The sequence below is a fragment of the Pongo abelii genome, chromosome 14 (genome assembly GCF_028885655.2).
Source record: "Pongo abelii isolate AG06213 chromosome 14, NHGRI_mPonAbe1-v2.0_pri, whole genome shotgun sequence".
NCBI lineage: Eukaryota > Metazoa > Chordata > Mammalia > Primates > Hominidae > Pongo > Pongo abelii.
This window is the reverse complement of record NC_071999.2, coordinates 65,722,254-65,750,048: the sequence shown is the minus strand read 5'-3', so window position 1 is coordinate 65,750,048 and position 27,795 is coordinate 65,722,254. Positions and strand designations below refer to the sequence as shown.

Sequence of the window (27,795 nt, the reverse complement as noted above, 5' to 3'; positions counted from 1 at the left end):
TTTTTAGTAGAGACGGGGTTTCTCCATGTTGGTCAGGCTGGTCTCAAACTCCTGACCTCAGGTGATCTGCCCACCTCAGCCTCCCGAAGTGCTGGGATTACAGGCGTGAGCCACTACGCCTGGCTAGATTCATTCTTGATACCACATCTTCTCTTGTACCCTATATCCAATCTCAGTAACCCTAATGGCTTCTTCTAAATTCCAGAATCTGACCACTCTGTACTACCTACACAACTGCTATATTTGTCCAAGCCATCATCATTTTTTTTAAATCATAGATTACTTCAATAATTCTCTACTTGTTGGTTTCTAATTTTCCTTCTCTGCAACCAAGTCTGAACACAGCAGCTACAATTACTCTTTTAGAATATAGGTCAGCTGAGGTTATTGCTGTGCTCAAAACATTCCAAAGGCTCCCATTTCTCCTTGAATGAAGTACAATGTCTTTACAATAGTTTACAGGGCCCTACATAAGGTAACCTCCATTACCTCTCTTGACTTTATCTTCTACTACTTGTCCCTCTGTTCTCTCTGCTTCCACTGGCCACTCTGCTGTTTCTCTGTGCTCCTGCTTTAGAGCCTTTTCCATGGCTTTTCCTTCTGCCTGGAATACTCTTGCTCAGATAACCAAGTAGTTAATTCTCGTACCTCCTTTAAGTCTTGGCTCAGCTCTCACTATCTTGAGGACTAAACAGACTATTATATTTAAAATTGCAATCTGCTTATTTAGTATGCTTATACTATTATGATTGAGATCTTCTAAGTTACATCGATTGAGTCCTACAATTATCACTGGATAACTTTGGACAAGTCCCAAGTTTGTTTGTCAGTTTTGAGCCTCCATAAATTCTCTCATATATAAATTGAGATGTTTTGATGTCTGCTGTAAAAAAAAAAAAAAAACTACGATGCTTTAATTATCAAATATTTATGGGAAAATATAATATCAATTGTGACAACAAAAAGAAGCACATTATAATAGGTTAACTATGCTCCAATAAATAGACAGCTGTAACTGCATCCAACAAAATCCTTGGTAGAAAAGTTCATTTGAGATAAATGTAAATCAAAAGAACATCTTTCTATAATTTTAAAAATATATATTCTCAATATCTTCTGAAACTCCATAATTTTATGTATTTCTGGAAAAAAATAAATATATTTCATGCAAATTATATAAAATGTATTAATTTAAGAAATGGTAAGACTGTTTTTTTAAAAGTATGCCTTGGATAGAGGAAAAAGTAAAGAATAGCAATAGTCGTGTTTACTGAGAGCTTTGAGCAAGAGTGTTATGATTTGTGCCAAGTAGCAGTAGTATTAGCTCTAAATGTTTTAATTCTCACATATGAAATAGGTACCACTATTACCTCCGAGTTTCACAGATGAAAAAAATAAAAAAACAGGGATACAAAAAAGCTGAATAACCATTCAAAGGTGTCAGCAGGATATGCTTCCAGCCTGTGATTCCAGAGCTTGTGCTTCTGGCCCCTCTACTAGACTGACAACAGAAAGACATTGCAGGAAGAACAACCAAAATTCAAGAACACTACTACTTACACTTCAAAATTAAATAGGAAAGCAATTGTAAGCTAAGCTTCATTACGGGTTTTGAATAAAGGAAACAATTTCAATCTCACTGGTTAAGAAATGTCTATGTAGCAACTAATTTATGACCTAAAATTTCTTATCAGTCTAAAAGAAACCAATAAATAACTAGGAAAAACACCTATTACAAATAAGCAAATAATTGAAAATAATTGAAAAGAGAACTTTGGCTATCAATAATATAAGAGGGAGGGGTTTGTTGTTCAGGATGTTGGTCTGGGCAAAGATTTTTTGGATAAGACCTCAAAAACACAGGCACACAAGTAAAAATAGACAAATGAGATTATATCAAACTAAAAAGCTTCTGCATAGCTAAGAATTCAATCAACAGAGTGAAGAGACAACCTACAGAATGAAAGAAAATAATTGCAAACTATCCATCTGACAAGCAGTTAATATCTAGAATATATAAGGAACATAACAATTCAAAAGCAAAACAAAACTAAGCAAAACAAAAAATAAATCTGGCCAGGCATGGTATCTCACGCTTGTAATCCCAGCACTTTGGAAGGCCAAAGTGAGCGGATCACCTGAGGTCAGGAGTTCAAGACCAGCCTGGCCAACATGGTGAAACCCCGTCTCTACTAAAAATACAAAAAAAGAATTAGCCAGACACGGTGGTGCACACCTGTAATCCCAGCTACCTGGGAGGCTGAGGCTGGAGAATAGCTTGAACCTGGGAGGGAGAGGTTACAGTGAGCCAAGATCATGCCACTGCACTCCAGCCTGGGTGACAGAGCGAGACTCTGTCAAAAAAAAAAAAACCCCAAACAATCCAATTTAAAAATGGGCAAATTATTTGAATATCATTTTTCAAAAGACCATACAAATGGTCAACAGGTATATGAAAAAATGTCAACATCATTTACCACTGAAATCAGCCCAATAGTCCCATAGACAGTTTTTTTGTATAAACAGAAATTGACCCTTCTGATCTTAAAATCTGAAACTTTCATTTGATTTATCTTTATCTGAGTTCTTTCCTCAGGAAATGACACTCAGGCCTTTCAAAAAGTATCAAAGAACTAAAATTCACCAGATCACCACATCCAGACAATGAGATGCCACACCCCTCATTCATCATAATTGCTTCCTTACCCCTCCTTAGTTCCTATTTTCCTGCACGTAGATTTCTTCTCTGCTATATAAACCCCTAATTTTAGCCCATCAGGGAGATGGATTTGAGACTGACGACCCATCTCTTCGGCTGTAGCACCCAAATAAAGCCTTCTTTCCTGGCAACACTCATTGTCTCAAGTGATTGGCTTACTGTGCAGTGAGCAGCAGGATCTAGACTGAACCCTGGGTGTCTCAGTAACATCATCAGGGAAATGCACATCAAAACAAAATGAGATATTATCTCAACCCAGTTAAAACTGCTATAATCAAAAAGACAAAAAAATAACAAATACCAGTGAGGATGTGAAGAAAGAACTCTTATGTACTGTTGGTGGGAATGTAAATTAGTGCAGCCATTACAGAAAACAATATGGAGGTTGCTCACAAAAACTAAAAACAGAACTAGCATATGATTGAGCAATCCCACTACTGGGTACTTATCCAAAGGAAAGGAAAGCAGTAGGTCAAAGAGGTATCTCCCATATTTACTGCAGCACTAGTCACAATAGCCAACTTATGAAATCAACCTAAGTGCCCACCATCAGATGAAGGGATAAAGAAAACGTGGTATACAGTCATCCTTTGGTATCCGTGAGGGATTGGTTCTAGGACTCCCACCACTCTCCGACTCCCAGCAGATTTCAAAAAACATGGATGCTCAAGTCCCTTACATAAAATGATATAGCATTTGCATACAACCTATGCACATCCTCTTGTACACTTTTTTTTTTTAATTTTTATTTTTTGAGATGGAGTTTCACTCTTGTTGCCCAGGCTGGAGCGCAATGGCGCAATCTTGGCTCACTGCAACCTCCACCTTCCGAGTTCAAGCGATTCTCTTGCCTCCGCCTCTTGAGTAGCTGGGATTACAGGCATGCGCCAGCATACCCAGCTAATTTTGTAATTTTAGTGGAGACAGAGTTTTGCTAGGTTGGTCAGGCTGAGGTGATACACCTGCCTCAGCCTCCCAAAGTGCTGGGGTTACAGGCATAAGCCACCACGCCTGGCCATTCTTGTATATTTAAATCATCTCTAGATTACTTATAATTCCTTATATGGTATAAATGTTATATAAATAGCTGCTATACCATATCATTAGGAAATAATCACAAGACAAAAAAAAAAGTTTGTACACATTCAGTACAGATGCAACCATCCTTCCCCCACCCCAAAATATTTTTGATCCACTGTTGGTTGAATCCATAGTTATGAAGAGTTGAATCCACAAATACGGAGAACTGACTGTCTATACATAATGGATTATTCAGTTATATAAAAGAAAGAAATCCTGCCATTCTCAGCAACATGGATGAGCCTGAAGGACATTACATTAAGTGACATAAGCCAACCACAGAAAGACAAATACTGCATATTCTCACTCATATGTGAGAGATAAAAAAGTTGTCTCATAGAAGAGCAGCATAGTAGTTACTAGAGGCTGGGAAGGGTGAAGTTTTAAGGGAGAGTGGGAGAGGTTGATTAATGGGAATTAAATTACAGTTAGGAGGAATAAGTTCTAGTGTTCAATAAAACACTAGGGTGATTATAATTAACAATAATTTATTGTATATTTCAAAATAGCTAGATGAGAGTTTTGAATGTTCTCAACACAAAGATGGTAAATGTTTGAGGTGATAGATATAATTACCCTGATTTGATCATTACACATTGTATATATGTATCAAAATATCACATGAACCTCATATATATGTGTAATTATTTGTCAGTTAAAAAGGAGTTGTGTGTGTGTAAATAGACATATAATGTAAAGATAAAATTATTTACTATACACTAAATAAAATTAAGTATAAAGACAAAAATGTTAATCCTGATGCAGTGACAGATCCGTTGATTTTTATTCATCTCTCAGAAGCTGCTATTTCTCATAAGTTGCTATTAATAAGGGGAAATTATCCCCAAAAAAGTGGCAACTAGCCCAACTACTAATAGGAAACTCCCTGCCAGAATAAAAAGTGTGTTCAGTTGCTACATTGTTTAAAAAAAAGGAAGGAGAAAAGAAGGGTAATTTGCCAGCAAGAGTAACTTACTGGAACTACCATGGAGATCTGGAAAAAGAACACATGAATAAAATATGTAAGATCCCATGAAGTGGCAGGGCATTCCTAGTTATGGAATATGCAAGAAGAATAAGGTTAAGCATTTGTTGAATTAGTTAGCTTATATGAAAAGACAATAACGATCACAAATAATCTAAATAGAACATAATGATAAGAAATAAAACGTGTAATGATTTGACTTCTTACTTCCTTGCTCTTTGCAACTTCAGCAATAGCAGCCGTCCTTTGCTTTTCAAATTCATCATTATCATTTGTAGGTTTGACAGGCATTGTAACTTGCAATGTTTTTCTTCGATCAAGTTCTCTGCTATCCACTTGGACATGAGATACACACTTCTAGTAAAACAAGTAAGAATAAGTCAACTTAGTAGTTCCAAAAGAGATTCAAGTTTTCATTAGAAGTAATACTTCTTCAAAAGTATCTTGTATCTTTTACAATAGCTAAAAGCCTACACAAATAAAATTCTATCCCATATATTTAAAAGTGAAAGTAGAAAACTGGAAAAGTAACTTTTCAATAAACATAACTAGTAAATAAAATTAAAAGCTATACAAATATGTGGCCATCTAAACAGGGCACATATTTAAAACATACACTGGATCAAGAGAGCTTTCATTTTAGGGTAATAAATAATTTTAGATTTCAAACAATCTTGACTAATGCACAATAAGACATAAATTTGGTTTTGTAATTAAGAGCTTAATTTCCATATTATACCACAATATACATATGTGGATTGGTTAGTACAATTATATTAACATATAAAAAGATGTCTCTGTACTTATAGACCACACTCTAAAAACATACCCGCCCCCCATATCAGACTTCAAAGTTTTTATATTTTTGTCTCATAAAGTAAAAAGAAAGGCATCACTGCCTAAAAAGAAGTCCTCAATTCTGATCTCCAGTCCAATCTTACCAGTAAAAATCATATACAATGAACTTTTTCTCAACTCATTAATAAAAAGGAAAACGGGAAGATCTCAAAGAAATGTGTTCCACAAATACAGAAAAATTTCAGTAATATAAACATATCATATTGACACCAATAAATACACAGTCAGCATTACCTATCTTCAACCCACATACAAGGCTGCAAGATGCTATACAAGAATTTTTTCAGAATGAACTTTATAACCAAATAATATTATTGAAATTATAGCTTTTATTATATTCTCTAACCCCTAAGAAGCTATAAAACACACTTCAAAGTCTTAAGAATAATTAGATCATAAGTCTCTGGAAGAGAAATATTATCACCAAAATGTTTAAGGGTAAATTTTTACAAATATACTATTATTTTCAAATATAAGTTATTAGAATGTTTATACTGTTTTCCCTATGGAGGTTTTCATTACACTGGGAGAATATCAACCATCAGCATGGATCACACCATAGGACTTCATACTTTCTTTTATCTTGGCTATTTCTTCTTCCAAACTCAGTAAAAAAAAAAAACAAAAAACAAAAAAAAAACATTATTTTTTAAATGCTTCAAACAGGTTTGATGCAAAAATGACTTACTTAAGTGAGAGTATATCTTACAAAAGGCTTTTAAAGAGGGTGACAGTCAAATGATCTTATTAAATACCAAAATTTAGACACACACACACACACGATAAACCTTATTATGGAAACGCAGATCTGTTGCCTACCTGTTATGTCCACAACTCATTGCTACTCTTAGCCAGCCCAGCACTCTTGAATAAAATTAAAGAGCAAACGCAAGACAGATTACCAACAGCTAAATTTTGATGGCATCATCAGGAGAAGAGCAAGCTGCCACAAGAATTATTCTTAGAATTGTCAGGGATAAAGCAAAAACAGGCTAGAGAAGATTGTTGAGAATCAATTTGATGCTGAAGAACAACTGAAGTTACAAGATACTGGTCAGAATGGGAGCTACTTCAAAGTAGCACTTTGATCACTCTGTGTGGCTTTATTTTTCTCTCCCCCTCTAATGTTTTTAATGAACAAGTGAGAAATTATGACATATTTTTGTCTTCTTACTTTTGAATTTCCCTTAAAAAAAAAAAAAACCCTCTCCCATCCTATTTTAATTAGTTAGAAGTTACTCTTCAGATATGGCTCTTAATTGCTTCAATCTTTGGGTTAACAGCTCTCCCAAATGTCAACAATATAACTACAGTGAAGGAAAAAACCTCAAAATTATTAAATTTCTTGAACTTCGTATTTCCAAATAACTCCATAACCTCTTAATAAATAGTTCAGCACATAATGAAAGACAGCTTGAATGCTAATGAAAAACACTTTTTCCTAATTTAAATTCATCTGCCAACACAAAAGTCATTACCTGTCCAAAAGGCACAAAAGGAGGTGGTCCACCTTCAGTTCCAATATTGCTTCTATTGTGTTTTGATAAGCTCTGTGGAAAAAATCCAGTCACAAAAGAGCAGTTATACATAAAAAATATATTTCCAGCATTTATAATGTAACAGGAATCTACCTATTTGAGTAGATTCTTATAAGAAATAGGAAAAAAAAAGGCCTTCCATAAAGTATTTCAAACCACAAAAAAAAAATTATTCTTAACTTCAATAATTAGGCAAAGATTCTCCTCACCTCCCCTTACCAAAACACATATTCACATATAACTTTCAGAAATATTTATCAAGCCATTCCCCTAAGGAGAAAACAGTCTTCTTAAGAAGCAAATCCATAAATAACAAACTTTGGTAACAGAATTCCATTTTAAAGCATAAAGCTATGAGAGACAAATATTACCTGGAAATTATCTTCAAAAATAAATTTTTTAGACACAAAATTTATTAGTTAACATAAGGGTGATTTCTAATTACTTAAAGAGAACAGATTGTTATAGTGTATAATATGGAGGTTCTTTTAATTATACTAAAATTTCCTTAACTTTCCTTATACTAAATTTTCCTGTTTTGTTTTGCAAAACAATTCATATTTTGAAAAAGTATTCAACAAATTGTTCATTAACTAAAAATAAGCTTCCAAATCCAACTAATTTTAGTTTTCTTTTTTCCTGAAATCTCATAAAGCTAGAGAGATAACAATGTATTATGAAAATAGAAAGAAAATCTTCTGGCAAAGGCAATTTCTCACATGATGAAGTCTTTCTAAAATCCCATAAGGAGTCTCCAGGACTCTCTTCAGTTATCTCCTCCTCTGATTTATTTTGGTTTTGAGGTATTAATATATACATACATCTGTCTTACTAGTTGTTAATACATCTCAACTTTAAACTTTTTGTGCATTTTAATCATTATCACTACAGAAACCATCATGATTAAAATATGATGTAAAATAGCAGGTGACAAAGTTTAAAAAAAAAAAACCACCATGTGCACTTTCAAGCATATTCCAGAGTTCCTGAATCATGTAAACACTGTATATTTTATAAAGATAATTAAGAGTAATGACAAGCACAACATTCAGCTTATTGAGCAAATAATAAAGTGTATATGAGTGCCACGTTTCTTTAAAAACCTATATTTAAGATATTAATCTAATTTTTCACAACAACAAATGCATAAAATTATCAAGAGGCCCTTTCCTTAATTTAAATATTAAACAAAGACTATTCAAACAGCTATAAATCATTTCAACTTATACTATCATTTCCTTTAAAAGTTCACGAATTGCAAATAATACCATAGCTCAATAACGTTACATAATTAAAAACATATTACAGGACCTGATAAAGGTACATGAGCAATCCTTACTCTCTCTTTAAAAACAACTAACAATCTTGACAATGTGTAAGAAACAACTGTTGTAAGACATAGGATAACAGATAATGCAAGACTATTATCCCTGAGAGAAAGAGAAAAAAAAACAGGTGAGCTATGGCTTTCTGCTTGTAGCCATGATGCAGACAGAGGTCAGAGGGAGCTGAGTTTAGAATATCAGTCTCACAGCTCAAGCAGGCTGATGCAACTGGAAGTTGTGGGGCTGTTTCAGAAAGAAGAACCTGCATAATAAAGAAGCTCCAGAAACCGTCATAGGAGTTCCCTTGAGTCACTGCTGAGAACAAGGCTGAGCAAAAAACAACTAAGGGTTGTAAGCTGAACAATTCCCAGAACTCATAAAGGGTATACAGACAATCCAGCCAGATCAGACCATGCAGACTAAAAACTCTGGACATTCATTCAGAACAGGGAGTAGAAATCCAGAGAGCTAAAAAATATTTGGAACAAAGGCTACGCTAGATACTCCTTTCAAAGCTTGAATACATATCTTGAAGGGGTCAAACTGATCAAAAGTAAATTAACTGTTGACCAAAACTAATTCTTATACTCATTAAAGGAAAATAGCAAAATCCAGGCTCTCAACAACTACCAACATCACAATGTCCAGCATCTCAGCAAAAACTACAAGGCATGTCAAGACAGAAAAATGTGACCATAACCATGTGAAAATTTACTCAAGAGAAACAGGGCCATAGATGACAAAGATGATGAACTAGCAAATAGGATGTTAAACAGCTATTAAAACTGTGTGTAAGTATTTAAAAGAAAACATAAATTCAACTAGAAAAGAAAAATGCAAAAAAAGAACCAAATGGAACTTCTATAAAAGAAAAAACCACCAACAATGAAAACTCATTGGATGGGCTTAAGAGTAAATAAAATAAGACAAAAGAAAAGATCAGCGAATTTAAAGGTATAGTAATATAATCTACCAAAAAGAGGCCAAAGGAAAAAGCTAGGGTAAAAAAAATGAATAGATCTTCAGTGACTAGTTGGAAAATTACCAGCAGTCTAATGTATGTGTAATTGAAGATATAATAATAATAAAAAAAAAACCACGAAGAGGGAAGAGAAAAAATACATATGAAGAAATAATGGCCAAATCACATTTTCTAAATGTGATGAAAACAATAAACTCATAGATCAAAAAAGTTCACTGAAAACCAAACAGGATAAAACACACACCAACCATGTTAGGTACATCATAATTAAACAATCGAATTGTTGAAATCAGTAATAAAGAAAACACTCCTCTAAGAGTCCCTGCCTGGCCATGCCTGCAAGCAGTGCAGCCCCCACTGCCCCACCAGAGCACTTCTGCTGACAGCCTCCTGCCAGAATTTGTTTGCCTGTGACCTCGCTGCCACCCCTTCAGAAAACTTCCCACCTGCTGAATCCCTGCCACCCTATTAGAATGCCCCCCTCCTGTGGTGCCCCTCACCAGAGCTACCCACTCAAGGCAACCCAACTACCAATACCAGAGTGCTTCCTACCAGAGTACACCCCCATCCCATATGGCTCCCTGCCTGCAGTGCCCCTTGCTGGGGCACTTCCCACCGAAAGTGCCCCAGCTGCTACCAAAGGAGCATTTCCTGCATGTGGCCCCCTCGCTTGCAGCACTCCCCATCATGCTGGCTATAATACCCCCTGCCTGTGGGGCCCTCCTCACTGGAGCACTCCCACTTGCAGCACCCCACACCCATGGCATTCCCCTGTGACAACACCCCCAACCTGAGGTAAATAATAATTTAGAAAATGAACAAAACCTCTAAGAAATATGGGGTTATGTAAAGAGACCAAACATACAACTCTGACATTCCAGAAAGAGAAGAAGAGAGAACAAGCAACTTGGAAAACATATTTGAAGATATAGTCCACATAACTTTTCCGAATCTCACTAGACAGGTCAACACGCAAATTGAAGAAATTCAAAGAACCTCTGTGACATACTATGCAAGATGACTATCCCCAAGACACATAGTCATCAGATTCTCCAAGGTCAATGCAAAAGAAAAAAATCATACAGGTAGCTAGAGAAAACGGGCACTTACAAAAAGAATCCCACTCAGCTAACAGCACACCTTTCAGCTTAAACCTCACAAGCCAAAAGAGAGTAGGGCCTATTTTCAATATCCTTAAAGAAAAGAAATTCCAACCAAGAATTTCATATCCTACCAAATTAAGCTTCATAAGCAAAGGAAAAATGAATTCCTTTCCAGACATGCAAATGCTAAGGGGATTTATTACCACCAGACCTGCCTTACAAGAGCTCCTAAAGGGAGTGCTAAACATGGAAATGAAGAAATGATACCTGTCATCACAAAGCACACTTAAACACATATTCCAGTGACACTATAAGCTATGCAATCACGTCTATCTAACAACCACCTAGCAATATGATGACAAAATCAAACCCTAACACATCAATATTGACTCTGAATGTAAACTGGTTAAATGACACACTTAAAAGGAATAGGGTGGCAAGTTGGATAAAGAAGCAAGACTCAACTGTTTGCTGTCTCCAAGGGACCCATCTCACAAGTAATGATACCCAGAGGCTCAAGGTAAAGGGATGGAGAAACATCTTTCAGGCAAACAGAAAACAAAAAAGAGCAGGGGTCACTATTTTCTCTCAACTAAGACAGACTTTAAACCAACAATAATTAAGAAGCACAAGGAAAGGCATGACATACATAATAATGAAGAATTCAACTAAACAAGAAGACTTAGCTATCCTAAATATGTATATACCCAACACTGGAGCACCCAGATTTATAAAATAAGTTCTTCTTTACCTATGAAAAGACTTAGACAAACACAATAATAGTGAGAGACTTCAACACCCCACTGAAAGCATCAGACAAATCATCAAGGCAGAAACATAACACAAAAATTCTGGACTGAAACTCAACGCCCAATCAATTGGACCTAATAAACATATGCAGAATCCTCTTCCCAACAACCACAGAATATACATTCTTCTCATCTGCACACAGAACGTAGTCTAAGATTGACCACATGCTTGGCCACAGAGCAAGTTTCAATTAATTCAAAAAAATCAAAATCATACCAAGCACACATTTGGACCACAGTGCATTAAAAATAGAAATCAACAGCAAGATCTCTCAAAACCACACAATTACATGTAAATTTTAAAACTTACTCCTGAATAACTTCTGGGTGAACAATGAAATCAAGGCAGAAATCAAAAAATTATCTGAAATTAATGAAAAAAGAGACATAAATCTTTGAGATGCTGCTAAAGCAGTGATAAGAGGAAAGCTTTTAGTGCTAACCACCTACATCAATAAGTTAGAAAGTTCTCAAATTGGCTGGGTGTGGTGGCTCATGCCTCTAATCCCAGCTCTTTGAGAGGCCAAGGCGGGCAGTCAGATCACTTGAGGTCAGGAGTTCAAGACAAGCCTGGCCAAGATGGTGACACCCTGTCTCTACTAAAAATACAAAAAAAAAAAAAAAAAATCAGCTGGGCATGGTGGTGTGTGCCTGTAGTTCCAGCTACTCAGGAGGCTGAGGCAGGAGAATTGCTTGAACCCCAGAAGCAGAGGTTGCAGTGAGCCAAGATTGCACCACTGCACTCTGGCCTGGATGACAGAGTGTGACTCCATCTCAAAAAAAAAAAAAAAAAAAAAAAAAGAAGTTCTCAAATTAACAATCTAATGTTGCACCTAGAAGAACAAGAATAAAAAGAACAAACTAACCCTGAAGCTAGCAGAAGAAAAGAAATAACTAAAATCAGAGAACTAAGTGAAAATGAGATGCCAAAATCCAAATAAAAGATCAATGGAACCAAAAGATGGTTCTTTGAAAGAATAAACTAAGATTGATAGACTGTGGACCAGGCACGATAGCTCACGCCTGTAACCCCAGCACTTTGGGAGAACAAGGTGGGCAGATCACTTCTGGTCAGGAGTTTGAGACCACCCTGGCCAACATTCTGAAACCCCACCTCTACTAAAAATGCCAAAATTAGCCACATGTGGTGGCACGGGCTTGCAACCCCAGCTACTTGGGAGGCTGAGGCACAAGAATTGCTTGAACTCCAGAGGTGAAGGCTGCAGTGAGCCGAGATTGCATCACTGCACTACTCCAGCCTGGGAGACACAGCGAGACTCTGTCTCAAAAAAAAAAAAAAAAGAAAAAAGAAAAAAAGATTGATAGACTGCTAGCTACATCAACAAGAAAAGAGAGAAGATCCAAATCAGTACAATCAGAAATCACAAATATGATATTACAACCAATCCCACAGAAATACAAAAGATCCTCAGAAACTATGAACATCTCTATGAACACAGACTAGAAAATCTAGAGGAAATGCATACATTCCTAGAAGCAATCTCCAAAGACTGAATGAACCAGGAAGGGATTGAAAACCTGACCAGACCAATAACAAGTTTTGAAGTTGAATCATTAATAAAAAAAAAAATCTCTTAACCAAAAAACATCCTAGACCAGATACATTCACAGCCAAATTCTTTAAGACATACAAAGAAGAACTGATACCAATCCTACTGAAACTGTTCCATAAATATCAAGAAGGAGGAAATTCTCCCTACTTCTTTGTACAAAGCCAGCATCATCCTGATGTCAAAATCTGGCAAAGATGCAACAACAAAAAACTTCAGGCCAGTATTCCTGATGCACGTAGATGAGAAAATCTTCAATAAAATACTAGCAAACTAATCCAGCAGCACATCAAAAAGTTAATTCAATATAATCAACTGGTCTTTATCCCTGGGATGCAATGTTGGTTCAACATAGGCAAATCAATACATGTGATTCACCACATAAACAGAATTAACAACAAAAACCACATAATCATCTTAATAGATGCAGAAAAGGCCTTCAATAAAATTCAACATTCCTTCATGTTAAAAACTCTCAACAAACTAGGCATCTAAGAAACATATCTCAAAATAATAAGAGCCATCGAGCTGAGCACAGTGACTCAGGGCTGTAATCACAACACTTTGGGAGGCCAAACAAGGAGGATTGCTTGAGGCTAGGAGTTTGAGACCAGCTTGGGCAACAAAGTAAGACCTCATCTCTACAAAAAATTTAAAAATTAGCCAGACTTGGTGGTATGCACCTGTAGTGTCAGCTACTCAGGAGACTGAGGCAAGAGGATCCCTTGAGTTCAAGGTTGTATTGAACTATGATTGTGCCATTGTGCTTCAGCCTGTGTGACAGAGCAAGATTCTGTCTCAATAATAATAATAATAATAATAATAATAATAATAAGAGCCATCTATAACAAACGTATAGCCAACATCATACTCAACAGGCAAAAGCTGAAGCATTCTCCTTGATAATTGGAACAAGACAAGGATGCCCACTTTTACTACTTCTATTCAAGATAGTACTAGAAGTCTTTGCCAGAGGAATTATGAACGAGAAAGAAATATATGACATCCAAATAAAAAAAAGTCAAACTATCTCTCTTTGCTGATATCATTCTATATCTAGAAAACCCCACAGACTCCACCAGAAGGCTTCTAGAACCGATAAACAAATTCAGTAAAGTTTCAGCATACAAAATCAATGTATAAAAATCAGTTGCATTTCTATATGGCAATAGCACCCAGACTCAAATCAAGAATGCAAACCCATTTACAATGGCCACAAAAAGAAGAAAATACCTAGGAATACAGCTTAACAAAGAGGCGAAAGATCTCTACAATGAGAATTACAAAACATTGCTCAAAGAAATCAGAGTCAACACAAACAAATGGAAACGTTCCCTGCCCACAGATATTGGCAAGAACCAATATCATTAAAATGGTCACACTATCCAAAGCCATTTAGAGATTCAACACTATTCCTATCAAACTATCAATGTTATTCTTCACAGAATTAGAAAAAAAACTATTCCAAAATTCATATGGAACCAAAAATGAGCCCATATCACCAATACAATCCTAAGCCAAAAGAACAAAGCTGTCCAACTTCAAACTATACTACAAGGCTACAATAACCAAAACAGAATGGTATTGGTACAAAAATATAACAATGAGTACTGGGTACAAAAACAGACTCACGGACCAATGAACAGGATAAAGAACCTAGAAATAAAGTGACACAACTACAAATACCTGATCTTTGACACAGCTGACAATAACAAACAATGAGAAAAGGAATTCCTATTCAATAAATGATGCTGGGATAACTGGCTAGCCAATATGCAGAAGATTGAAACTGGACCCCTTCCAGTCATCATACACAAACATTAACTCAGGAAGAATTAAAGACTTTAATGTAACATCTAAAACAATAAAAACCCTAGAAGAAATCCTAGGAAATACCCTTCTTGAGACTAGCCTTGGCAAAGAATTTACAACCAAGTCCTCAAGAGCAATTGTAACAAAAAACAGAAATAACAAGTGGGACCCAATTAAACTAAACAGCTTCTGCACAGCAAAAGAAACTATAAACAGGGTACACAGAAAACCTACAGAATGGGAAAAAATATTTGTCAACTGTACATCCAACAAAGGTCTACTATCCAGAATCTATAAGGAATTTAAACAAATCAGCAAGCAAAAAACAACCTCATTAAAGAATAGGCAAAGGACATGAACAAACACTTCTCAAAAGAAGACATACAAATGGCCAAAAATATATATGAAAAAAATGCTCATTATCACTAATCATTAGAGAAATGTAAATCAAAACCACAATGTGATACCATCTCATAACAGAATGGCTATTATTAAAAAGTCAAAAAACAACCAATGCTGGCAAGGTTGCCAAGAAAGGAAAATACATATACACTGTTGGTGGGAATGTAAACTAGTCCAGCCACTGTGGAAAACAGTTTGGAGATTCCTCAAAGAACTAAGAGTTGAACTACTATTACTGCACATAAGACACATGCACTTGTTTGTTCATTGCAGCACCATTCACAATAGCAAAGACATGGAATCAACGAAGAGGTCCATGAACACACAACTGGATAAAGAAAACGTGGTAGATATACATGATAGAATACTACACAGCCATAAATAAGAATGAAATAATGTCCTTTGCAGCAATATGGATGCAGCTGGAGGCCATCATTGTAAGCAAACTAGGACAGGAACAGAAAACCAAATACCACATGTTCTCACTTATAAGTGGGAGCTAAACACTGAGTACACATGGACACAAAGATGGGAACAAGAGACACTGGGGACTGCTTAAGGGAGAAGGGTGGGAGGAGGAAATAAGTTGGAAGGCTACCTATAGGGTACTATGCTCATTACTTGGGTGATGGGATCTTTCATACACCAAGCCTCAGTGACACACAATTTACCCACGTAAGAAGCCTGCACCTCCTTAACCTAAAATAAAAATAGGAAGAAAAGAAAGGAAAAGGCTTAAAAGTAGATAAAGAAAAGATACATTACATAAAAAAAGATTACTACAGACTATAGATAGTATAGCAGGTAATTGACAATGAGATGATGTCCTTAAAACACTTAAGAAAAATTTTAAAAATCTTTCAATGTAGAAACATACATTCAGAGAAAATATCCTTAAAAAGTAAAGAAAAAAAAACATTCTGACAAACCAAAACTAAAACACTTCATCATCAGCTAACCTGAACTAAAAGACACACCACGCAGGAACTTGATCTTTACCAAAGAAAAGAGAGAGGGACAGAAATGGTAAATGTGTAGAAAGACAAAAATATCTTTTAAAAATTGTTTCATTGTTTTAAAAAACCATTTACGGCAAAAAAAATTAAAACATGTGTTGTGACCTTCGTAACGAATGTAAAGTATATGACAAAACCAGCATAGAGACAAAACCGGGTACATGAAAGCATATAATTGTATGGGTCTTACAATATGCATAAAGTGGTATATATATTGTTGAAGGTAGAAAGAAAGAAGTTAAGGGTACACATCTTAAACCTTAGAGCAACCACTTAAAAACAAAAACACAGTCATATAGTGTAGGGCCCAGCCCTACAAGGTCTGTGGGTTTTTTCTCCTCGTGTGTAGAGATGAGAGATTGTAGAAATAAAGACACAAGACAAAGAGATAGAAGAAAAGACAGCTGGGCCCGGGGGGCCACTACCACCAAGGCACGGAGACCGGTAGTGACCCCGAATGCCTAGCTATGCTGTTATTTATTGGATATAAGACAAGGGGGCAGGGTAAGGAGTGTGAGCCATCTACAACAATAGGTAAGGTCATGCGAGTCACATGTCCACTGGACAGGGGGCCCTTCCCTGTTTGGCAGCCAAGGCAGAGAGAGAGAGGACAGCTTATGCCATTATTTCTTCTATGCATTTCAAAGACTTTTAGTACTTTCACTAATTCTGCTACTGCTATCTAAAAGGTGGAGCCAGGTGTACAGGGTGGAACATGAAAGCGGATCAGGAGCGTGACCGCTGAAGCACAGCATCACAGGGAGACGGTCAGGCCTCTGGATGGCTGAGGACAAGCCTGCCATCAGTCAGGCCTTTCACAAGAGGTGGTGGAGCAGAGTCTTCTCTAACTCCCCCAGGGAAAGGGAGACTCCCTTTCCTGGTCTGTTAAGTAACAGATGCCTTCCCCAGGCACTGACGCTACCGCTAGACCAAGGTCCACTAGGTAACCGGCACCTTCCTAGGCGCTGGCGTTACTGCTAGACCAGGGAGCCCTCTAGTGGCCCTGTCCGGGCGTAACAGAGGGCTCACATTCTTGTCTTCTGGTCACTTCTCACCGTGTCCCTTCAGCTCCTATCTCTGTATGGCCTGGTTTTTCCTAGGTTATAATTATAAAACAAAAATTATTATAATATTGGAATAAAGAGTAATACTACAAGCTAATAATTAATGATATTCATATATAATCATATCTATAATTTATTTCTAGTATAACTATTCTTATTCTATATGTTTTCTTTATTATGCTGGAACAGCTTGTGCCCTCGGTCTCTTGCCTTGACACCTGGGTGGCTTGCCGCCCACAATATAGCTGATAAGCAAATAATGCAGATAACAGAATCATTTAAAAAATGCAATTCATTTAAAAGGAAGTGCTATGATATGAATGTCCCTCCAAAACTTACGTTGAAATGTAATTGCTATTGTAACAGTGTTAAGAGGTGATAAGATTATGAATATTTTTCTCTCATGAATAGATTAATGCTGTTATCACAGGAATGGGTTAGTTATCTTGGGAGTGGGATCCTGATGAAAGATGAAGTTTATCTCCCAGCCTTTCTCTATCTCACATGCTTACTTGTCCTTCCACCATGTTATGATGCAGCAGGAAGGCCCTGGTGAGATACCAAAGCCATGTTATTGTACTTCCGGGCCTCTGGAACTGTGAGAAATAAATTTCTTTTCTTCATAAATTACCCAGTCTGTGGTATTCTGTTATAGCAGCAGAAAATGGAGTAAAACAGGAAACAAAAAGCAAAACAACAACAAAAGAAATAGCAAGATAGTAGAATTAAAACTTTCCATACTGAGTTCCATTAAAAGTAAATGGTCTACTAATGCTGAAACTCTATACTCATTAAACAATAACTCCCCCATTCTCTCCTCTCCCAGTCCCTGGAAATCACCATTGTACTCTCTCTCTCTAATTTTTGCTACTTTCAGTACCTCACATAAGTAGAATCACACGGTATTTCTCTTTTTATACCCAGCTTATTTCACTTAGCCTAATGCCCTCTGCCACTGTAAACATGGGTACACAAATATTTCTTCAAGATCTGTTTTCCATTCTTTTGGGTTTATAGCCAGAAGTGGAATTGATGGATCATATGGTAATTCCATTTTTAATTTTTTGAGGAACTGCCATACTGTTTTCTGTAGCAACTATGCCATTTTATATTCCCACCAAGAGTTCACAAGGCTTAGTTCCAATTTTTCCACATCTTCACCAACACTTGCTATTTTCTGGGGGTTTTTTTTGTTTGTTTGTTTTACAGTAGACATTGTAATGGATAATGGCTGTAGGGTAGTATATCTCACTGTATTTGATTTACATTTTGATTAGTGATGTTGAACATTTGTGAATGTGTTTTAAACTACTGTACATCTAAGATGGTTAAGATGGTAAATTTTATGTTATGTGTATTTTACCAAAATTTTAGAAATTAGGAAAAAAGTAATCTATCCTCAATGAAAAACCAGTAATCAGAATCCCACACCATATAAAAAGCATTATAGACCACGACCAAATGTGATTTATTCCGAAAATACAAGAATGCTTCGACATAAAAATCAATCAATGTAATGCATTAACAGAATGAAGCAGGGGAAAAACACATGATCATCTCAACTGACGCAGAGGAAGCATCTTATAAAACCCAACACACTTTTATAATAAAAATATACAACAAACTAAAAATAGAAAGGAACTACTAAAATCTAATAAAAGCCATATTTAAAAAACCCACCACTAACATCACATTCAATAGTGAAGGATTGAAGGTGTTTCCTTTAAGATCAAGAACAAGAGAAGGATGTCATTTTCATCACTTCCATTCAACACTGTATTAAAAGTTTTAGCCAGGGCTAAATAAGGCAAGAAAAATAAATAAAGGTATTCAAATTGAGAAGGAAGAAATAAAATTAACTCTTCACAGATAATGTGATCTTATATGTAGAAAACTCCAAACATATCACATTAAAAAGAAAAAAAAAACTGTTAGAATAATAAATTCAATAAAGTTGGAGTACGCAAAATCAACACAGAGAAATCAGTTGTGTTTCTCTACACTAACAATTTAGAACAATGTGAAAACGACTTCTCATGGTCATGAACTGAAAAATTTAATATTGTTAAGATATCAATACTACCCAAAGTGGTCAACAGAGTCAACATAATCCTTATCAAAACCCCAATGATTTTTTTTTTGCAGAAATAGAAAAATCTATCCTATAATTCATAAGGAATCTCAATGCTGAATAGCCAAAACAATCCTGAAAAAGGTCTCACTTTCCAATTATGAAACTTAATAAAAAGTTACAGTAATCAAAACAGTGTGGCATAAAGACAGACATTTAGACCAGTGAAACAGAACAGATAACCTAGAAATAAATTTGTTCATATATGGCCAAATAATTTTTGATGAGGCTGACAAGATCATTCATTAAGAACACTATTTTCAAAAAGTAGTGCTGGGAAAACTGGATATTCACATGCAAAAGTATGAATTTGGACCCTTTACTAATACAAAAATTAACTCAAAATGGATCAAAGACCTAAGCATAAAAGCTAAACCTATAAAAACTCTTCAACAATTCTGTGCATCAAAAGACACTACCAACACAGTGAAAAGGCAACACATGGGACGGGAAAAATATTTGCAAAACATATTATCTTAGTAGGAATTGATATCTAGAATCTATAAATAACTCATACAACAACAACAACAATCACCGACCTGATTAAAAATGGGCAAAGGACTTGAATAGAAATTTCTCCAAAGAAGATATACGAATGGCCAATAAGCACACAAAAACATGCTCAATATTACTAAGCATTAGGGAAATACAAATCAAAACTATAACGAAGGCCGGGCATGGTGGCTTACACCTATAATCCCAGCACTTTTAGAGGCTGAGACCAGCAGATCATCTGAGGTCAGGAGTTGGAGACCAGCGTGGCCAACATAGTGAAACCCTGTCTCTACTAAAAATACAAAAATTATCCGGGCATGGTGGTACATACCTGTAATCCCAGCTACTCGGGAGGCTGAGACAGGAGATTGCTTGAACCTGGGAGGCAGAGGTTGCAGTAAGCCGAAATCGCGCCATTGCACTCCAGCCTGGGCAACACTCCATATCAAAAAAAAAAAAAAACAAAAAACCAACTACAATGATATTCTATTTTATCCATGTTACAACGGCTACTAACAAAAAGACACAAAATAGCAACCGTTGGTAAGGATGTAAAAAACTGGAACCCCTGTAATATCCTGGTGGAAATGAGTCTAAAGTAAATATAAAACACTATGGCAATTCTTCAAAAAATTAAAAATACAATTATATGGTCCAGCAATCCCACTTCTAGATCACACAAAAGAATTGAAAGCTGGGTCTCAAAGAGGTATTTGTGTACCCATGTTCATAACAGCATTATTCATAAGACTCAAAAAGTGAAAACAACCCTAATGTCTATTGATGGATAAATGAGCAAAAGATGGTATAGATATAGAGTACTATCCAACCTTAAAAAGGAAGGAAATTCTGCCACATGCTGCAACACAGATGAACATTGAAAATACTATGCTAAGTGAAACAACCCAGGCACAAAAAAGACATATACTGTATGATTCCACACATATGAGTTACTTAGTCAAATTCAGAGACAGAAAGCAGAATGGTGGTTGCCCAAGACTGAGAGGAGGAAGGAATGCAGAGTTACTGTTTAATGGGTACAGAGTTTAAGTTTGGGAAGATGAAAAAGTTAGGGAAGTGGATGGTGGTACCAGCTGTGCAACAATGCGAATGTTCTTAATGCCACTGAAATTTACACTTAAAAAACGGTTAAAATGTTAAATTTTATGTTATGTATACTTTGCCACAATAAAAAATTTTTTTAATCTAGAGTTTGGGGGCACTAAAACTTATAGAACTACAGTATTTTGTAAATTACATCTGGTATCAACTTGCTACAGTTACAATGCCTGCATATAGTTTACTGAATGTTTAGTGCTTCTTCACTTCCAACATTAGCTTTATGGTTTATAATTTCTATGTATACCACTGCCAGCTGCTCAAGTAACTGCACTTTCCCTGTTTCCTACACTGCTGTGGCTACCAAATCAAAAACTATAAAACCAAAAAGAACTATAATCATATTAAAATGTTTTTAAATGATTTTAAATGTAAATTTTTATCACTCCCTAACAAGAAATACTAATGTGGCTTGCAGGAAGTCAAGTGCAGAGACATATAATTAAACACTTCAAGGGCAACTATTAAACTACTACTAAACTCTGTCCGTGTGTGTGTGTGTGTGTGTTGGTGAGAAGGTTACTAGGAATGTTTAAAGTTGTTAGCAAAGTGGTCCTGGCTATGGGACTGGGTTGTGGGAAAATTATATAAGGTATTAGACTTGAGAACATTTTACCACACTTTAAAAAATCTCTACTGATTAAAAAAAATACAATTATATCAACATATGAAAAGGTCACATGAAATGGGTGAAGTTTCTCTAGGAAATGCAAAGTTCACAAACTTGGCTGTTTATGTAGAACTATTAAGCTACTTCTGAATTACTTTTTTGTGACATTTTCAATTAAACAATGCAGTTGTGGAACATTACTTTATATTGCATAGTACAGCGTCCCAAATCACAGTACATTCGTATCATAAGAAATTAGTACTAAGGAATAAAAATGTGCCTAATGTCCTTATCTATTTACCTCTCAAAAACAGGTACTTCCCAAGTAAGAAAATAGGAGAGAGTAGTATATCATAAAATACCAAAAGCTTGAAATATTGCTTAGGCCTTTGGCTGACTTTACAAAACAGGCAAGATTTGAGGGTGTCACAAGAATACATTTCAGTTCGAGGAGTAATCAGTTTTGCTATTCATTCATTCCACAAATATTTTTATGTGCTTTGTAATTCATTTATACCACAAGTATTTTTGATAATGTCTATTACATGTAAAGTTCAGCGCTACTGCTTTGGAGATTGCGAAAAGGCTACTCTGGTATAACAGAAAAAAAATGGTCTTGGATTGTGCTCAGATCCATCATCTGTCTAATCATAAAGTAAGTTATTTAACAACCCTTATAAAGACTACTAGGAGGATAACTTGAGATACGGATGCAAGATCCCAGCACAGTATCTACACATTGTTCAACAGATACGTGCAGAACTTAAGAAAGATGATACAAACAAAAATTCTGGCCTCAAAAGCATACTATCTGTTACAGGAGATGAGAAATGAACATAATTTTAGTGCTAGGTAAAAAGCAATACACTGTTAAAAAGAATAAAATGTTTAAAGAATTCAATAAGGAAACAAGTACTTCACCTTGAGAAGAAGCAATCATTTGATCTGGGTCTAAAAGCACAGGGATGATTTGGCTATGCGGGGATCAGGAGAGAAAAAACAAGATGAATAATGTAAAAATGGAAAAACATTTTATTAAAAATGTATAACTGAGGAAATCATAGAGCATCAAAGAAAGACGAAGCAACTCCATTTGGCTACAACAAGATCTACGTGGAAGAATTTAGAAAGTTGAAAATTAAACGTAAACTGGAACTAGGGCTAGATTATAAATGGCGTTCAATCTCAAATTAAGGCATTTGAAATAAAAGCATCTCAACTATGCTGAAGGAAGAAAACCTGGTGAAAGTACATAAAATAAATTAGAAGATGGAGAAAGGATATATGGATAGACAGTCAGAAGGCTAATACAGCAGTCCAGGCAAGAGATACTAAAGACCTAAACTACAGTAATAATAAGAACTGGAGAGCAAGGAAGTGATACGAGATTTGACTGCAATGGATCAACAGACATGGTTGTTGGAAGCAAAGTAAAGGAACAATTACAAGATAACCTACATGACTGGAAGGATGAAGATATTGTTAATATAAATGGGGAAAAATATCAGCTAATGAGACTAGGAAGTCAAGTGCAACAAGAACTCCTTCATTATAGTGAAATTCTACTTACTTTTACTTGCACGTATGTGTGTCTGTAGATAAGACAGGTATATATATATTCACATAGATGCACTTTTGTTTTTTGCAGAAAGAATTATACACAAATAAATTGTACATCGCTTATAACTGGTATCTTGACAGTTTTGAAACTTGTCAGGAATGAATGTTTAAACATAAGTAATAAAATGTAACAAATACTGAAAAAGTGTATCTACTTTAGAGAAACAATATGCTTAGACAGATAGTTTCTCTATAGATAATCATATTCCATTCTATTCAACTCTGACGCAAAGAACTAATTTTACTCATTGAAAGAGCTCTTTAATGCAATAAAAAAGAGTGTAATGTTTCAAAAGTTCAAGCCATAGTTTACACTTACTCTCTGTAACTCCCATTTCTCAATAAGGTGTTCCACTTCACCACCAAGAACTGTGGTGTTAGAGTCATTCAAGAGCAGGAATCCATTTTTTATGTCAACAATGCCTGAGAGCTTAACTTTAGTTCCAGGTGGTGTGTTGAGGCTAAAGCAAAGAGAAAAGTGTTAAAAACATATCGAAGCTGAGAACACACGGACACAGGGTGGGAAACAACACACACTGGGGCCTGTTGGGCAGTGAGGTAGTGGGAGGGAGAGCATTAGGAAAACCAGCTAATGCATGCTGGGCTTAACAGCTAGGTGATGGGTCGATAGGTGCAGAAAACCACCATGGCACATATTACTTATGTAACAAATCTGCACATCCTACACATGTACCCTGAAACTTAAAAACACACACACACACACACACACACACACACACACACGTTTGAAGCTCTTTCCCAAAACTGGAATTCAGTCTCATATTATGACCTAATCAGGTTCTTCAAAATGCACTAACACCAAAACTAATTTTTCAGGAGGTTGACTATATCATATGAATAGACCACCAGAGAGGAAGTTAGAAGACCAGGAACAAGATTTTTTTTTTTTTTTTTTTTTTTTAAAGACAGAGCCTCCATCACCCAAGCTACTCAAGTGCAGTGGGCAGTGGCACAATCTTGACTCACTGAAACCTCTGTCTCCCGAGTTCAAGTGATTCTCCTGTCTCAGCCTTTCGAGTAGCTGGGATTACAGGCATGCGCCACCACGACCAGCTAATTTTTGTATTTTTAGGAGAGACAGGGTTTTATTATGTTGGCCAGACTGGTCTCCAACTCACGACCTCAGGTGATCCACCCGCCTCAGCCTCCTAAAGTGCTAGGATTATATGCATGAGCCACTGCACCTGGCCAAGATTGTCATTTTCTATCTCAATGACAAAGAAATGAGCTTTAGTCTCCACTTGCAAAAGAAAAAATAAGGTGGACAATAACCACATGTCACTAAGTTGTGATAAAGACATGATAAATAGAATAAAAATATAAAATACTTTTTCAACTATGCTGTGCTATATAAGATTTGACATTTTTTTCCTCTGAGCTTTAGCTGTGCAGAGAAAAAATACTGTTTTTTTGTTACAAAGTTGAATTTCAATACAGAAGATATCTGACCAGTAATAAACCTAAAAATTTAACATCTATATGAGCCATAGTGATTTATACAAAATAATGCTCTTTTTTTGTTCACCATCAAGTCAAAGATCAAATGAAAGTTATTTATGCACTAACTTTAAAAGGATTTTTATACGCTAATTTTTAAGCTATTTATACACTAACTTTAAAAGAACATTTCTATAGTAGGCTAACAGTATCAGATTTGGGGCAAACATTACACCATGACTCCTCTTATAGAAAACCAGAGACAAAATGTTTACCCTCTTAACCCTCTGGCAAAGGAAAACAAGGAAAGAAATACATTCTGTCACTTAGGTCTGTTCTAAAATAAAAGCATACACACCAAGCCCCACCCCATCTCTTCTCACATACAGCAAGAAGTACTGCAAATAGTACTTCTAAGATAAATACTTAGGATAAATTAGAAAATTATTCTGAAATGGCTTTGCGTTGTTCACATCTTAAAACCTCATAAAATTCACCACATGCTAATATATGCAAGAGCAAATCAGTAAGAATGCTAATATTATCACTGGCCTTTTTTGGAGAAAGATAATTAATAAAATAATTATTAACAAGAAGAAGAAATAGAGGATGTCTGATTTTAAAGCGTCAAAGAGCCCATACAGAGTAAGATAGATTATATATTAAAAATTATTCCGTACATCTTGCATATACACAATTTTTATACATCAATGCTATCTCAATAAAGCCATTAAAAAATTATTTTGAGGGCCCCAAGCTTAATCATTTTTAGTGATCAATCACAACTGACAAAACGAATGGTCATGAACAGCCTTGCCTAACCTAACCCTTAAGTAGAGAGCTATGGTGGTAAATGCAGTAAACTTAGAACCATCTATTACCGTTCAAGATCAGCAACAGCTCAATACAATTACAATAGTGAAGAAGCGTTCCGAATTCCAGACAATCAGCAAATTCAGATTTTCATAACTCTTACAGTCAATGTACAAGGATAAATAAAAATAAGCACCAAGGACACCAAGCTACTGTACTCTTTACCTCCAAAGAAATTGCTAATGAATTAGATCATTTACCTAAGACCCATGTAGTCAAGTTATTTGAAGCTGGACCTACAATTTCACTGGAACAATTGATAGTCTGACCAGATTAAATTCAAGTCCTATTCCCACAAAAGGAATTTGGGGCTAAATTTTTATTTTTGTGTTGTCATAATTATACACACTTTGGGGGTACGTGTGATATTTTGACACATATATACAATGTGTAATGATCAAATCAGGGTAAATATCTATTACCTCAAACATTTATCTTTGCGAGAACATTACGAATCTACTCTTCTAATTATTTTGAAATATTCAATAAATTACTGTTAACTATAGTCCACTGAACACTAAATCTTATTCCTTTTATCTAACTGTATTTTTGTGCTCATTAACCATCCCCTCCTTATCATTCATTCCCCACTATCCTTCCTGGCTGCCATTTTACTATCTCCAGGAGATCGATTTTTTTAGTTCCCACATGAATGAGAACATGCAATATTTGTCTTTCTGTGCCTGGTTTATTTCACTTAATACAATTCTCTCCAGTTCTATCCCTGTTGTTGCAAATGACAAGATTTCATTCTTTTTTATGGCAGAATAATATTCCATTGTGTGTGTATGTATATATATATACATACATACAAACAATATACATACATACATATCACGTTTTCTTTATCCATTCAACCAATGATGCACACTTAGGTTGATTCCATATCTTGGGTATTGTGAATAGTGCTACAATAAAAACGGGAGTGCAGATGCTTCCTCAATATACTGACTTCCTTTCTTTTGAATATATATCCAGCAGTCGGACTGCTGTGTCATATGGTATTTCTATTTTTAGTTTCCTTAGGAACCGCCATACTGTTTTCCATGGTGGTTGCACTAATTTACATTCCGATCAGTGGTGTTTGAGCATTCCCCTTTCTCTGCATCCTTAATAGCATTTGCTATTGTCTTAGTCTATTTGTGTTGCTATAAAGGAATACCTGAGGCTGGGTAATTTATAAAGAAAGGTTTATTTGGCTCATAGTTCTGCAGGCTGTACAAGCAGCATGGCATCAGCATCCAATTCAGGTGAAGGTTTCAGGTTGCTTCCACTCATGGCAGAAGGCAAAGGGGTATATGCAGATCACATGAAAAGAGTAGCAAAAGAGAATAGAGGGAGGTGCCAGGCTCTTTTTAACAACCAGCGCCCGCAGGAAGTAATAAAGTAAGAACTCACTCACTGCAAGGATGGCACCAAGCCATTCATGAGGGCTCTGCCCCTCCATGACCTAAATACTTCCCACTAGGCCCCACCTCCAACACTGGGGATCAAATTCCAATATAGGGTTTAGAGGGTCAAATATCCAAACTATAGCAGTTATTTTCTGTCTTTTTGATAATAGGCATTCTAACTGTGTGAGATGATCTCTCATTGTAGTTTTAGTGATGCTGAGCATTTTTTCATATGCCTGTTGGCCATGTGTATGTCTTCTTTTGAGAAATGTCTATTCAGGTCTTTTGTCAATTTTTAATTGGATTTTTTGTTTGTTTTTGTTTTTGTTTTTTGCTATTGAGTTATTCGAGCTCCTTATATATTCTGGATATTAATACCTTGTCAAATGGATAGTATGCAAATATTTTCTCCCATTCTGTAGGTAGTCTCCTTACTTTGTTCATCGTTTCCACTACTGTGCAGAAGCTTTTTAGTTTGATTTAATCCCAATTTTCTATTTTTACTTATGTTGCCTATGTTTTTGAGGTCTTATCCAAAAAATTTTTGCCCAGACCAATGTCTTCAAGCATTTCCCAATGTTTTCTTCTAGTAATTTCATAGTTTTAGGTCTTAAATTTTAAGTCTTTTTTTTGTTTTTGAGCCAGAATTTTGCTCGTCACACAGACTGGAGTGCAATGGTGTGATCTCAGCTCACTGCAAACTCTGCCTCCTGGGTTCAAGCAATTCTCCTGCTTCGGCCTCCCAAGTATCTGAGATTACAGGTGTGTGCCACCATGTTTCACCATGTTGGCCCAGCTAGTCTTGAACTCTTGACCTCAGGTGATCCGCCC

At 35.9% G+C, this 27,795-nt stretch overlaps 1 protein-coding gene across 16 annotated transcripts in view; it reads right to left on the bottom strand.

Annotated features, from left to right (window-relative positions):
* The window catches only part of TDRD3 (tudor domain containing 3), a 178,414-nt gene that overhangs the window by 81,835 nt on the left and 68,784 nt on the right, over positions 1-27,795 (bottom strand). For all 16 annotated transcript variants that reach the window (XM_024231004.3, XM_024231005.3, XM_063714926.1 and 13 more), the window contains 3 exons: positions 23,559-23,700; positions 7,121-7,192; positions 4,992-5,141 (listed from right to left, as the gene is read on the bottom strand). In XM_024231004.3, coding sequence (XP_024086772.1) covers positions 4,992-5,141; positions 7,121-7,192; positions 23,559-23,700 — 364 coding nt within the window. The remainder of the gene's footprint in view (positions 1-4,991; positions 5,142-7,120; positions 7,193-23,558; positions 23,701-27,795) is intronic.